Source organism: Canis lupus, chromosome 18, assembly GCF_048164855.1.
Source record: "Canis lupus baileyi chromosome 18, mCanLup2.hap1, whole genome shotgun sequence".
In the NCBI taxonomy this organism is placed as follows: Eukaryota; Metazoa; Chordata; class Mammalia; order Carnivora; family Canidae; genus Canis; species Canis lupus.
In genome coordinates, this window is record NC_132855.1 from 20,138,987 (window position 1) to 20,155,257 (window position 16,271).

The 16,271-nt window shown below is 36.3% G+C and overlaps 1 protein-coding gene across 8 annotated transcripts in view; it reads right to left on the reverse strand.

Annotated features, from left to right (window-relative positions):
* The window catches only part of TAX1BP1 (Tax1 binding protein 1), a 94,309-nt gene that overhangs the window by 24,280 nt on the left and 53,758 nt on the right, over positions 1-16,271 (reverse strand). For 7 of the 8 annotated variants that reach the window (XM_072783659.1, XM_072783658.1, XM_072783657.1 and 4 more), the window contains exons 12-14: positions 16,144-16,247; positions 12,602-12,727; positions 9,318-9,389 (exon numbers count right to left, since the gene is read on the reverse strand). In XM_072783659.1, coding sequence (XP_072639760.1) covers positions 9,318-9,389; positions 12,602-12,727; positions 16,144-16,247 — 302 coding nt within the window. Of the gene's footprint in view, positions 1-7,036; positions 7,171-9,317; positions 9,390-12,601; positions 12,728-16,143; positions 16,248-16,271 lie in introns of all 8 variants that reach the window. The other variant, XR_012010769.1, reaches the window with a different exon arrangement.

The following is a 16,271-nucleotide window of genomic DNA, read 5'->3' on the forward strand; positions in this document are numbered from 1 at the left end:
AGGGACATGAACAAGACAGCTATAAGTAGGTTGTTTGGTAAATTGGAACACTGAGCTGTTGACTTAGTGAATATTCTGAAATTTGCATTCACAACACTCCCTAAAGGGTCCACATTTAGAATTCAGAAAATAAATGAACTTATATGGGGAAAATAAATTTTTATCTTTTCACTAACTTCTAACTGAAATTTAGCATTTTCTTCAATTACCAATGTAGGCAAAATAGCACAGCCATAGTTGTAGTACCTTTAACTTTTTCACCTACAGAATCACCAATATATTCACTTCATATTATAGTCATTGCAAGCATCTCAAAACAACCTTTATACTTCACTACCTTGAACTTATGGTAATTATCAGACAAGCTAAATCTTATTTAACATTTTTAAATAAGCACATATACTACTGTCACATAGATCATAAATTTGGGCTTTTTAAAAAAGATTTTATTTAAGGGGGACAAGCAGGTGAGAGGCAGAGGGAGAAGCATCCTTACTGAGCAGGGAACCCAACGTGGGGCTCAATCCCAGGACCCTGAGATCATGACCTAAGTCAAAGGTCTGAGCCACAACAGGCTGAGCCACCCAGGCACTCCATAAATTGTTTAAATATTTTGACGAAGGATACCTGGGTGGCTCAGGGGTTGAGCAACTTCCTTTGGCTCAGGGTGTGATCTGGGATCGAGTCCCACATTGGGCTCCTTGCCGGGAGCCTGATTCTCCTCCCTCTGCCTGTGTCTCTGCTTCTCTGTCTCTCTCATGAATAAATAAAATCTTTAAAAAAAAAAATTGTTGATGACTTTCTTATAACTCGTTTCCTTTGTGATTCTTTATGTTTTGCTTTATTCATTTAAAAATATTTCTGGGGTACCTAGGTGGCTCAGTCAGTTGAGTGGCCAACTCCTGATTTCAGCTCAGGTCATGATCTTGGGGTCCTGGAACCAAGCCCCACATCTGGTTCTACACTTAGCAATGACTCTCCTTGAGATTCTCTCTCTGCCTCCCCCCCGCCCCCCAACACTGTCACTCTTTAAAATAAATAAATCTTTTAAATGATATATATTTTTCTGAAAACAGACCTAACCAGACTATCAAAAGGCCCATAGAATAATAATGGTCAAGAAATCCTTTAAGACCTCCTCTACCTTCAAAAACATGCATGACATGAGTATGGCTAATTTACCTGAGCATAGTATTAATAATGGCTATTTATAATTCTCCTAAAATAAAAAGCCTCCACAATTTAAGAAATAGATTTTGTTAGAAGTCCTCTCTTATATAGTTCCAGTGCACTTAAGTTTGATTCGCTGGTTTTGCCTTTGCTAGAGTGCCAAAAACTTTTTTGTTTCAAGGCCCCAGGATGGCCCACAATAGCACTGGTTTTATAAATAAACCCACAAACAAGGATATCTCTGGTACTCCAACTGTTAAATAGGAGGAGTAATATATTTCTCTTTTTTGGGGGGAAAAATTTTATTTATTTATTCATGAGAGACACACAGAGAAAGGCAGAGATATAGGCAGAGGGAGAAGTAGGCTCTCCAGAGAGGAGTCCGATGTGGGACTCGATCCCAGGACCTGGATCCTGTCCTAAGCCAAAGGCAGATGTTCAACTGCTGTGCCACCCAGGCGTCCCAATTTATTTCTCTTACTGTCACATGAGGATGCAGTAAGAGTAATGGAGAAGAACAGACATTAAGTGTTTTGAAATCATTACAACTCAGAACAAGTTGTTCAAAGTATTATAGAATTCTCATAACCTCCTTTTATCACTCCCAGATAGCCTCTAAGTTACAGCTAAAGAGGTAAACATATGGCAGTCTGTATGACTTTTATTATAAGATCAGTTGTTGGGGTCATGATTATTTAATCACCATGCTATTGCTATAACACTTCATTAGAGATAGCTCCCACTAATCATTTCTAAGTATATATATTACTTTTCCATCCTCAGGTGGTAGGCAGATCCAGGGGGAAAAAAAAAAATCACTAGTCAAGTATCTGATGTTAACAAATATTCTGAAATAGTCTTTAAAACATTTTTTGGGCAGCCCAGGTGGCTCAGCGGTTTAGCGCTGCCTTCAGCCCAGGGCCTGATCCTGGAGACCTAGGATGGGAGTCCCACGTCAGGCTCCTGCATGGAACCTGTTTCTCCCTCTACCTGTGTCTCTGCCTCTCTGCGTCTCTCTCTCTCTCTGTGTCTCTCATGAATAAATAAAATCTTTAAAAAAATAAATAAAACATTCTTAATTTTATTATTTAATAAAGTATTTCCTACAATGTTTTTTTAAATCATTTTTTGTCATTTTTCTCTTGCTTCATTATTTTCTTTATTCTCCCACTTTCAAGTATCTACTTAGGGATTTATGCACAATATCTGAAATAGTATAAAGATATGAAAATGTTAATCCTAAATAGTAGTTTTGGAATGACATGAAAACATAAGATATTTTAAGCTATTAAGTTTCTAAAGGAATTTAAATCAGTAGGGTTTTTAATCCTAGGAGATATACTACTTCATACTACTAGTTATTTTACTCAAACACATGTTCAACAAATATTTACTGAATACAATGAAGCAGGCACTAGAGATTCCAGGATAACCAAAACACACAAAAATTCCTTAGCCCAAATGGAGCTTATATTCTAAAGGAAGGAGGACAATAAACAAATAAAATATATATTCTTAGTGATAATCCTTTACTCACTCATAGATCTATGTCTGGATCTAGGTTTTAGTGATAAACAAAAGGGGCTTAATCCTACTAACTCTAGAATACTGGGGTAGGGGTGAGGGTTCTGAGACAACACTGGGGGAGATAAACATTAAGCAAGTTGTTAAAACAGCAAATAGAAATTCTTATAAATACAGACTTTTGAAGTAATATAAAACTATAGTGGTAACAGAAAATCAAGAGAAACTCAAGAAGACAGGAAGTAGAAAGCAAACTGCCCTACTTTATTGTACCCTGACAGGGCAGGGTATTAACTGACAATGAAACTGTTGGTCCCAGTACATTTCTTTTACCAAATGTTTTTACAAGCAAATGCTATACAGTATGTATATTTGCCCCATTAATTCAACTAATATTTATAACTTTAAATATCAGGCACTCTATTAGGAGCTAAAAAGACCATGGTGAATAAAATAGGTACAATTCCTATCTTCATGGATTTTACAATTAAGCAGAGAAGGCAGATGTTGAATAATCAGAAATAAGTATTAATTAGAAATTATGGTAAACGCCATATAATAAAAGTACAGGTCCCAGATTTGAGTTTAACAGAGGCACTACATCAGAGTGGAAGGTCAAAGAAGGCCTTACTGAAGAAAAAATCAATATGGGACTTGAAGGATGAGTCAACAGTTGTGTTACAGGTGGGGTGCCTGGGTAGCTCAGTCGATTAAGTGTCTGACTCTTGGTTTTGTCTGAGGTACTGATCTCATGGTTGCGGGATCAAGCCCTATGCCGAGCTCCATGCTCTGTGCGGAGTCTGCCTAAGATTCTCTCCTCCCACCACATTCTTTAAATAAAAAAATAAATTTTTAAAAAGTAGTTACAAATAAATATTTAGAGGGAAGTAATAAAAATTCTGGGATATACTTGAAAAAATATCAGAGGGGGGAGAGGAGGAATGCACAGATAAGACAGCCATAAAATATAACAATTATCAATGTTGGGTGAGGAGTACACAAAGTTTATTATTCTCTCTACATAAACATATGTCTCATATATTTAAACTCTTCTTTAAAAGAAAGTCCAACTAAGTAACAAAAAAAATTATAAGCAGGAATATTCCTAGCAAAAGAAAAGAATGAGAGCCCTTGAGAAAATAAAGCAGTTGGTGAGCTGTAAAGCCTGGGTGACTAGAACCAATTCTTTTAGTGTGGTTCCCAGAGCAGCAGCATGGAACTTAGAAATGCAAATCTTCAGCTCCACTACAAACCTACTAAATTAGAAACTTTGGGAATGGACCCAGGAATCTATGTTTTAACAAGCAAACAGGTGATTCTGATGCAAGCTCAGGTTTGAGAACTATGGGGACTGACTCTACAACACAGGATAGTGAAACAGAACACTGTAACTTAAGACAAGAATAGAGAGATAAATGAAGGCTGTCATACAAAGTATCATAGGCTATGTTAAGATTTTGGGGTTTTATCTTAAGTACAGAGGAAGCCCATTTTGGAGCTTTAAGCAAGGGAGTGATCAGTTTTTACATTGTTAAAGGTTACGTTATGAATAATCTTTCTTTACTTGAGGCAAGAGAAGGGGAATGACCTCATGGAAGATGGCAGAGGGAGACATGTGTCTGTTCCCTGTTCTAATAACTGCCAAGGAACTGAATCGTAACATCACGTGAGTGAACTTGGAAGTTTCATGAGATGACTGAATCCCATTTGATACCCTAGTTGCAGTCCTTTAAGAGGTCTAAAGCCAGAGGACCCAGTTAAGCCACACCCAAATTCCCCACTCACAGAACCTGTGAGATAACAAATGTTTTAAGTCATTAAATTTTGGGGAAATTTGTTAATGCAGCATAATACAGCCACTATATTATTGTACGTGATTTCAGCCATTTATTTATATAATAACTTATAAATGGTCATAATCATTCAGGACTCTCTGGTTCTATCCTGTATAAAACTTCAAAATAAATATATATGTATATACAAAACATAACATTTTACATATAAATATGAATTGCAAGGTATGTAATTACATAAATTTTATACACTCATGTATAAATTATACATATAAAACTTGCAGATATAAAATTTGTTTTATATATGTAAAATATAAAAGTATCTTGACTGCTTCTCTCTAGCATTAATCTCTCTAAGCAAAATACCACTTAGAGCTGGATTTCTTAGTTAACAATACTGAAAGTAAATCCACATTTTAACAAGTCTGAAGCATTTATTTATTTTTAAAAGACTTTATTTATTCATTAGAGACACAGAGAGGGAGACATAGGCAGAGGGAGGAGAAACAGGCTCTATACAGGGAGCCTGATGCAGGACTCAATCCTGGGATCCCAGGATCACGCCCTGAGCCGAAGGCAGAGACTCAACCACTAAGCCACCCAGGCATTCCTATCTGAAGCATTTAGAAAATATATTTATATTTTTTGCCAACTTGTCAGATCTGATTAGAGAATCATGGTTTGCAATACACCTAATCAAAACTTATACCAAAAATTTTTAAAATAATTTTCTTACTCTTAATTTGTGTTATTATTTTAATTATCTTCATTCCATTGTTTATTTGCAGGAATCTTTTTTTTTTTTTTTTTTTTTAAGATTTTTATTTAGTTATTCATGAGAGACAGAGAGAGAGAGAAGTAGAGACACAGGCAGAGGGAGAAGCAGGCTCCATGCAGGGAGCCCGACAGGGGGACTTGATCCCACGACTCCAGGATCACACCCTGGGCCAAAGGCAGGCGCTAAACAGCTGAGCCATTCCGGGATCCCCCGCAGGAATCTTTTTAACCCACTTGCCATTTTGTGTTACCGAAAATAAAAAACTATTTGAACATAATATGCAAAAGTAGAGGAGGAAGAAAAAAAAAAAAAGAACTTCAAACAATCACCAATTCTATTCCTAACAGGTTTCTTTCTCATGGTGTTATAATGCTAGCAATTCTGAAATTATTTTATGTAGATTACTGGATTTAGCAAATGAATACATGTGTTGGTATTATTGGATGCCAGGATTCTGGAAAGAATACAAATAGGAAATGAGGAAGACAAGGAAGAACCATGTGGAGTTCAACTAGAACGCATATCTGAAAAGTTTCTTAGTTCTGCCCACTGAAAAGATCTAGAAGCAATGATCATCAGTAATCATGGACAAACCTAGAGCCCATATTTTGGTTTCTAAATACCATGTCCCACTAATAATGAACCATAAACTCGTTGGAGAAAGAATTCAAGGGTTGGATGAGGGCTTCTTTCTTACTTAAGAAAAAAAAAAAAAAGGACAATTCCAAAGATGAATAAAGGAGGAGGATATAAGACAAGCTAGAATATCTTGCAATGCTGGAAAGGTATTAAGTGTTCAAAAACATCAACAATACCCCCTTTAGATACAGAGCATATCAGGAACCTCCTTGAAAATGCTCCCACTGACCAAATCTAGGGTTGCAGGAACATCAAAATAAGAACAGTAATAAATTCTGATCTACTAAGGAGTTCATACTGATGACTGTCAGGTAAAAAGGTAAATAGACAGATGGACAGAGACATCAAAATATACATCAAAAGACAACTGGGTGGCTCAGTGGTTGAGCATCTGCCTTCAGCTGGGGGCATGATCCTGGGGTACAGGGATCAAGTTCCACACATCAGGCTCCCTGGGGAGGGCGGGGGGCGGCGGTCAGTGGCCCTGCATCGCCCTCTGCCTATCCTTCTCTGTGTCTCTCATGAATAAATAAAATCTTAAAAAAATATATATAAATCAAAAATACACTCATACATACACGGATATAAAAAATGTATTTGGCTTTGTCCCTGGTTCCTAGAATTCTAAAACTCCTAGAATTTTCTAAATAATAGGAGTGTCTTGTCATGTATAATAAAACTCCGTTAGGCTAATTTATGTTAACAAGGTTCCACCAGAATGACCAAGCACATGACTACAGAGAGTTGGAAATTTAGTGCCATGTCCTCACTCCACACCACTTCTACACTTTAAGGGATAGGAGTTAAAACTCTTGGTCAATGATTTAGTCAATCATGCTGTTATACTGAAACCCCAGATTTGAAACTCTTAAAGTTTGGAGAGCTTCCAGTTGGTAAATATATCACTGTGCTAAGACAGTGCCAGGCTAAAGAGGGTAGGAAAGCTCTGTAGTACCTCCCACCTTGCCCTATATATCTCCTCCATATGGTTTTCCTGAGTTGTACCCTTTTATAATAAAACTTTAGTGCTCACTTCAGCAGCACATATAATAATAAAACTTTATAATAAAACCTAATTTTAATAATAGTGCCTTCTTGAATTATGTTAAGTCATTCTAGCAAAATAACAAACCTTCTGGGAGGGTACAGGAGGGGAGGAAAGTTGTGGATCTGAGCCCTTAATGTAGATCTGCACTAACTCCCAAACGGCTGATGTAAGATTTCAACTGAATTGTAGTATACCAGGCTGATGTCAGATAACTGTTCCTGCAAAATAAATGAGGATAAAGGAAGGTTCTTCTTCTTCCTTATACTAGAAAGCCATGGGGCAATAGGGAGGAAATGATGGATTTGAAAAGTCAGAATTCTATTAACTATTACACAGCAATGTCACCCAACCTGAAGATCTGAATGGTCATCCTCTTACCATGTATTATTTCATAGTATCACTGATCACTTGGAAAGTTATTGACTGGTTCACTGAGTTACACAGATCTGCCAAATGCTGACACACTTCACTGAAGAATTTTTAATTTTTCCAATTTTTAATTTTAATCAGTCTTAATATTACCACTCCTCTCATTAGAAAAGTAAGTAAGCATTGGAAGGGCGCCTGGATAGCTCAGTAGGTTAAGCTGCTGACTCTTGATTTCAGTTCAGGTCACGATCTCAGGGTCATGGGATCTACCCACATGTCAGGCTACCTGCTCAGTAAACAGTATGCCTGAGGATTCTCTCTCTGTCCGACCCCCCGCCCCCCCTTGCATGCACACACACACTCTCTCAAATAAACCTTTTTTTAAAAAAAAGAAATTTTGGGAATTATCAAGTTCATGGTAGCAGATACAAGGTTCCCAAAACTGTAGTTTTTGCTTAGAAGTTTGAATTTTATCATTGGCAACAAATACTACCAACTGTTTTTCCATAAGGTAACAGACTCACTTCATTTCTTTTCAAGAAAATATCTGCCAAATATCCTACTTTCAATAACCAAATTTTGTCTATTAGCCATTCTTTAATACAGAAATGATATACTAGTTCAGCTCACACCCAAACAACTCACAAGTTCTTCACCTTAAGATAACCATACTTCATTAGGTAGAAGTACCTGGTTGGGGGGTGGGGGGTATTTCCCATTTCATCACACAGAATATTAAGATGTGCACCCCCAAGGTCAAGCTTCAATAAGATTATTATTTTACTGTTTCATCATAAGTGAAATCGGCTTTTTCTTTTTTTTTTTTAAACTGTGAATGCAACAGTTAAGATGAAGATGATAACTACACTAATGTACTTTGGTTCAACTGCCTTGATTCAAAACTAACTCACCAATACTTACACACCAGCATGTAACTGTAACACAGTGAGGGGAGGAGAATATACATATTCATTCATATTTATATAATATATATTTATATATTACTATATTTATATATAAACACAATGGGGAATAAATTTTAAAATATAGTATTGTGAAAATAGTTTATTTTGTAGACCTCTGGAAAGGGGATGCGGACCTCCTAAAAGACCTTACACCACACTCTGAGAAATGTACTACAGCATGTTTTACATTATAGATGTATGCTCAGTTTCAATGTCAGGGGACACTATAAATCATTAAACAACTTGAAAATGTTTCCTATCACAAAAGAAAACCAGATAAAGACAATAGCATATATAATTTTTAAATTTTTTACTCTTCCTAAATTTAAAATTTAAAAATGCTTATTGTTACATATAAAATACGTAACAAAGACCAAGTTAAATTTCAACACTTAAGCATTTTTCTCATATTATGAAGTAAAATATTTAAAATTATTATTTAAGGATGGCTGGATGGCTCTGTCCATTAAGTGTTCCACTTGATTTTGGCTCAGATCATGATTTCATGACACTGAGATCAAGCCCTGCATTGGGCTCTGTGCTGGGCGTGGAACCTACTTAAGATATTCTCTCTCTCTCTCTCTCTCCCCTACCCTCCCCAACTCTGTTGCATCATCTCTAAAATTAAAAGTTTTTAAAATAAAAATTTTTCACTAAAAACATTCTCTAAAACATTTGCTATTAGTTAAATACAAGCTAACAAAAATATTCTCTACTCTGTTTCAGTCTTTAACTTTTTTTCAAAGCCACCCTCACATGACTGTAAGATGGGTCTTCATAAGGCTGTGGTATCATTCACTATCATATGAAGATTTTTTTAAAGATTTTTTTATTTTTTTTGAGAGTGAGTGCATTCGAGAGCACAAAAGAAGAAACAAGAATCTCAAGCAGACTCCATGCTGAGAGCAAAGGCCCAAAGAGAGCTCAATCGCATGACCCTGAGACTATGAGCCAAAACTAAGAGTTAGACACTTAACTGACCGAGCCACCTAGGCACCCCGGCAAGATTTTTTAAGTACACTGTTCAATACCTTTTCCCTGGACAGGTTTTCCAAACGTGAAGTCAGACCATTTATTTCTTTGTCTTTCTCTGCCAATTGAAGCTGGAAAAAAGAAAATCATCATTAATCTTTTTCATTATCTACTCTCTCCTTATGTGCCAAGAGCTAGTCTATAATACTCTATCAAAATAAAACCTATTACCATACCCGCGTATTTTCCTTGGTGTATGTCTTTGGACATCTCTGAATTACTTGTTATTCCTGACCAACTTCCCTTACTCGTACAACTTCTCCCATAGTTTATGTAAAATTTCGCCCACGGTGTCATCTTCTCTTGCTCTTTTTTGTGTCCACTTCTTCACAATTAGAAATATGAGTGTTCTCCAAAGTTTTTTCTTTGGCTTCTCTATTCCCCCTGAAAACTCCCTTTTTCCTATGCCTTCACAACTATGATCCTCATGGGAATAAAGCACTAATATTAATTCACATGGCATACATCTTTCTTTCCCAAGTTTCAAACCCGTCTTTTCAATCTATCGGTGGCATCTTTTCATTTCTTTCTGCGTTCTAAGGGCAAAAGGTCCCAAAGCTACTTTAATAATTTTGTTAAAGAATATTATCAGTATCAGAGCCACTGTGACTGAAGCTAGAAAGCTATGTTACAATATTTTCTCCTCTTCTTCCACTCAACATTTTCAATTTCTTAAGTCATTCATTCACTTAACAATCACATTATAGATACAAACACAAATAAACCTATTTTTCAATAATTTTTCCCTAAGGATCCCTTTCAGAGCTTTACTTGATAGACTCATGTCCTATTCAGTAATAAGTGATCAGGGAAGGTACCCAAGAGGGTAGTCTTTACCAAGTAATTCTGAAAATACTTCAGATTTTCTTATCCTCAAAACCCTCCCCACCTGTAAGTCCGCTCAGGGTTACCAAATTGTTTTCAAAAAGACCTACTATAGTTAGGTCCCTTTACTTCTAGAAAAAAAAATTTTTTTTAAGATTTTATTTATTTATTCATGAGAGAGAGAGAGAGAAAGAGAGAGAGAGAGAGAGGAGGCAGAGACACAGGCAGAGGAAGAAGCAGGCTCCATGCAGGGAGCCCGACTTGGGACTCGATCCCGGGTCTCCAGGATCACACTCTGGGCTGCAGGCGGTGCTAAACCACTGCGCCACTGGGGCTGCCCTACTTCTAGGAAATTTTTAATAGCAAATAGCACTCAAATTCCATTTTAGGCCTTCCGAAACATGGCTTCAATCTCTTTCAAGTCGAATCTACTCCATCATAGACATTAAAGTCCTATTACTCAAGATTGCTCAAAATTTCCAGGCTACGCTCTCTACTTTTCACTTCCAAACCTGTATAAATGTTTTTCCTGTTTAGAATGCTGCTTCTTTCTTTTCCCAGCTCTGCTTCTCCTCCCTCCAGTTTGGTCTTTCAAAGGTCGGGTTTCTCCATGTTTAACTCCTAAATATTCCACTGGAAACAGCCCTAAGATACTTCATTAGACTTATTATTCATGTAGAACTTCCTCCTACTTTGTCTTGTCTAGTGAGTAACTGTGTCTAAATAGTAGAAAATACGGGAAAGGACACTAAACAAAAAAAAAAACAAAACAAAACAAAAAAAAAAGCTAAGCACCTTTACCAGATACATAATCTATGTTAACTCAGATGCTCACTATTATGAACCAAATGAACTAAACTAGTCAGCTTCCCACAGGTTTGATAGATGATTGCCTGGGTCATGAATGTCAAGGAGTTATGATTATCATCATTATACTTGTAGCAATCCCTACTATAGACTCCTTATGCATAAATAGCAGTCGCCCTTACTTGTATGATCACCACCATGACAGCTAACATAATGCTCTTTCATGCTCTCTCTATATGTAGTAGCCTTTAATTTTACTAAACTATTTTTTTCTGGTCAATATGCAAAGACAAAAGTTCATATAAATTCAGTATTCACACTTTATAAATAATAAGTTGCCAGCCTTTGAAAACAAAATCCAGGGATCCCTGGGTGGCGCAGCGGTTTGGCGCCTGCCTTTGGCCCAGGGCGCGATCCTGGAGACCCAGGATCGAGTCCCACGTCAGGCTCCCGGTGCATGGAGCCTGCTTCTCCCTCTGCCTGTGTCTCTGCCTCTCTCTCTCTCTCTCTCTCTGTGTGTGTGACTATCATAAATAAATAAAATTAAAAAAAAAAAATCCACAGGGATCTCATAAATAATAATCTCATGAGTATGAAATTTTCATTCTGACAACAGATGAAGATAAAAAAGAACCACCAGTAAAATTACTATAATGTGCCACCTTCTCCACCCCACCCCCGGGGGGAGGCACCTAAATTCTTGTTGTCTTTAAAAATACTACATTTAAAAATTAGATTATAAGTATAATTAGCTATAATACAGCAAAGTTAAATAATTTAGAGCTTTTTGGTCTTCACTCACACACACATATGCAAATCATGTGTACGTATATATTCCAAAATATGTAAGATTATTCTTTAAAGTGAAAATATCTTCCCATTTATAATTAAACAGCCTGTTGATCTTTTTCTCTAACATTCTTAAAAATATCATTTACCATTTGGGCTTATTTGTTGCCTAATATTACACTGACGAAAAACATTTGTTAATTAAAATTGTATCACTTTGCAGTATTTTTCAGGATCACAGGTAACACATTTTGGTGATTCACTTAATAACTGATACACAAATTTTTAAATTTCTGATCATATATTATTATGCTCCCACAAAAATGTGAAGGCCCTAAAATAATTTTACACTCACATTCATGTTTGTTTCTAAGTGAATAGGAAAATGAAATGATCATTTTTCATCTTAAAAACTAAGAATGATTTAAAAATAGAATTTTTCTTAAAGATTTTACTTATTTATTCATGAGAGACACAGAGAGAGGCAGAGACATAGGCAGAGGGAGAAGCAGGTTACATGCAGGGAGCCTGATGAGGGACTTGATCCCAGGACCCTGGGATCACGACCTGAGCCAAAAGCAGATGCTCAAACCACTGGGCCACCCAGGTGCCCCTAAAAATATTATTTTAATGAGTTAATTGAGTGCACAGAACTAAAGCCACAATGGCAATGCAAAGGAGTATTTATTTTCTCAGTTCATAGTTATATTCAACTATAACATAGCTGTACCTTTTTGTTTAATATATACTATCCCAATTTCTTACATTAAAATTGCACATTAGATTGATAAAAATTATAGCTAAAATACTTGCAAAAGTACCAGCTACACTATGTCTCAAGTTATACAAATACCAAACTTACTTTGTAATTGTCTTCTACTTCAGCTAGTGCTAGTTTTACATTTTCAGCAATCTTCACCTGTTCTTTCCATTTCAGTTCCATTTTTGCAAGTTCATCAGCATACTTATTGCACTTTGTTTTCTCATCCTAAATGAAATTAGCATGATTACCAAAAGATTTTAAATCCAGAAAGAGCCAATCTCTATAAACATATTTAGATACGTGCTGAATGTCTCATTGTAACAATTATAACAGTATAAATATTAAAATAACCAAATGTCAAAACAAAAAAACAGAAAACCCAACCCAAATGTTGGTCAGTGGAAGATAGGACAAATCATTTTAAACCCATACAATGGAGTAAAATATATTTAAAAGAACAAATTAGATCTACAAAGTACCACGGAAAAATGTCAAATTACATTAATTGAAAATAGCAAGCTGCAAAAAAAAAAAAAACCAGAATAGTACTCCTATTTTTAAAAGTTAACACACTTTTATATGATCTCTATACAGTGCTGTGTAGGGAAATATAAACAAAATATGAATAGCTTTTATCTTTTGGAATCAGGATCATGAAGGTAACTTTTACCATCTTTATTCTTTATTTCCATAATGCCAAAAGATTTCACAATAAGCATATGTTACTTTTGCAAAGGGAGATAATAAAAAATATGATTATAATGACATTGCTTCCAGTCATTGGGATGTCCTGAACAAGATAATCTCTAGGTTGACTTCTCATACATTGCTTCTTCTCTACAACTCAGAATGTTAAAAGGAAGGAGTTACAAATAATAACAAAAGGATACAATGGACAACTTCATTTTGAATGCCTTACATTCCTTTTCTTTTTTAAGATTTTGTTTACTTATTCACGAAAGACACAGAAAGGCAGAGACAAAGGCAGAGGCAGAAGCAGGCTCCATGCAGGGAGCCCGATGTGGGACTCGATCCCAGGACCCCGGAATCATGCCAAGCCACCCAGGCGTCCCTTGAATGCCTTATATTCAAGGTAAAAGTTTAAAACTATGCTTCAAGCAACTCAAGAAAAAGTCTTTAACAAATAATGCTAGATTAACTTAATATTCATTCCTATATATATACCTTTCACATCACACACAAAAATAAGCTTAAAATGAAAAGAGACCTAAATGTAAAACCTAAGAGTATAAACCTTATAGAAGATATGAGAACATCTTTACAAGTTGGATTAGGTAAATATTTCTTAGGACATAAAAAGCATAGAATGGAACCTACTTAAGATTCTCTCTTTTGGGATCCCTGGGTGGCTAAGAAGTTTAGCACCTGCTTTCGGTCCAGGACACGATCCTGGAGACCCAGGATCAAGTCCCACATCAGGCTCCCTGCATGGAGCCTGCTTCTCCCTCTGGCTGTGTCTCTGCCTCTCTCTCCTTTGTCTCTCTCATGAATAAATAAATAAAATATTTTTAAAAGTTTCTCTCTTCCTCCCCTCCCTCTACCCCCCCACACTCTCTCTCAAATAAATCTTTTTTTAAAAAAGAGCAAACTAATAAATCTGTATTTAATCAAACTTGAAATTTTTTTCCTAAAAACCACCATTAAGGAAAGGGCAAGTCACAGACTGGGGGAAAATATTCACACATGTATCAGACAAAAGACATGCATCTAGAATAAAGAACACTTACAACTCAATAATAAGATAATTTTTAAAATAGCAAAAGATCTGAACTCTAATAAAAAGGAATGAGCTACCAATAAAAGCAACATGGATAAATCTCTAATTATTCTGAAAAAGGATAGAAAAAAAGTATAAACCATATGATTACACTTATAAAACCTGTACAAAAGGCACGCTAATCTGTAGCGGCAGAGGGCAAGCCAATAGTTTCCTGGGGATGGGGACAGAGGGAGGAATGAGTTGCAAATGGGTACATAAAAACTTTGGCAGGTAATGGAAATGTTATCTTGACATTGTAATAGTTTCACAACTATATAAATGGCAAACTGATCAAAATGAAGACTTTCAATGTAAGCCGTTTATTAGATTTCAACGCAGGGGGCATTTAGCTTAGGAACATTCTATCTTCCTTTCAATAATACTATATTAAGGACATTTTAAAAAATTCATCCAGAATTGTCCCAGACCTGATGAAAAAAGCTTAGTCCCTTATAAACAACTATTTGGAACCCAAGGGTAATAAAACCGTTCTAATCAATCCTTCTACAGAAGGAGGATCCTCTGAAGCAGCAAAAATGTTCAGCTTAAAGTTTAAAAAATTTCGGGCACTTGGGTGGTTCAGTCCATTAAGCAGGTGCTTTCAACTCAGGTCATGATCTCAGGGTCCTGGGACTGAGCCCAGGGCCAGCTTCTCCCTCTGCCCATCCCCTGCTCATGGGTGTGTGCGCGCTCTTTCTCTTTCTCTCAAATAAAATCTTTTTAAAAGAGTTTACAAATTCAGGACACCTGGGCGGCTCAGCAGTTGAGCATCTGGCTTCAGTTCAGGGTGTGATCCTAGAGTCTGGGATCGAGTCCCGCATTGGGCTCCCTTTTAGAAGCCTGCTTCTTCCTCTGCCTATGTCTCTGCCTCTCTGTGTCTCTCATGAATAAATACATAAAATCTTTAAAAAAAAAAAAAAGTTTAAACATTATTTAGAAGACAGTGACAAAATGTTAATTACTACACTAACATGAACTAATGTATGAACCTCATCATTCTATAGTTCTAAATATCCTTGCCCTCTCTACACACACGGAGAAACATAAACCAAAAAATTAACAAAACTCACACATACAAACACAAAACACTTTTGCTTCCCTTCTCCAAATCAGGTATAAATGAGAAGCATTTTCCTTCTGTCCTTTTTTTTTTTTTTAAGATTTTATTTATTTGAGAGAGAGAGAGAGAACGCGCAAGCATAAGCGGGGGGAGCAGCAGGGAGAGGGAGAGGGAGAAGCAGGTCCCTGGATGACCAAGAAGTAGGACGTGGGGCTCAATCCCAGAACCTTGGGATCACAACCTGAGCCAAAGGCGGGTGCTTAACCAACAGAGCCACCAGGTGCCCCACCAACCCCTCGTTCTTTAAATACTCTACGAGTGAATCCTACCAAGACAGCTGTAAAACTGAAATGTATGAAGAATTCCGTTTACAACAGTCAAAATAAGTAACACCATAAAGGCAATAGTTCATCTGGTTAACAGTCTCTTTTTCCACTTTGTAAATTTGGTTAAAGATGTGGTAAAATCCTTTGCTACTCTTACAGTAAATGTAAAAAGAATACTTCCTTTTTATGATGTTCAATAGCAAGAAGAAAGACAAAAATAATCAACTTCAATTAATCACTTGCCCATTATTGAGAAAGGACATTAGAGTTGATAGAAAATTTTAAGAGCATGAGTTTACATACAGGCCTACATGAACAGGTGCATAGAACCCCTTTTCATCACCTCAAAAATGAAACTAAATGTCAGTAAATGGGTATGAAAAAGAAACCCCAGAATTTAAAAAAAATCCAAAAACAAAGATAAGCTAAGACACTTTACCTAATCCATCTTTCACTTACAAAACAGCTAGCTTACCTGCAAGAGTTGTCTACATTTATTGTATTTTTCTGTTTTGTCAGCAATTTCTTTGGTCATTTCACAGACTTGTCCCTTTGTTACAATGTCAGAATCTGTCTCAGCTATTACAAGGCAGAAACAGTATT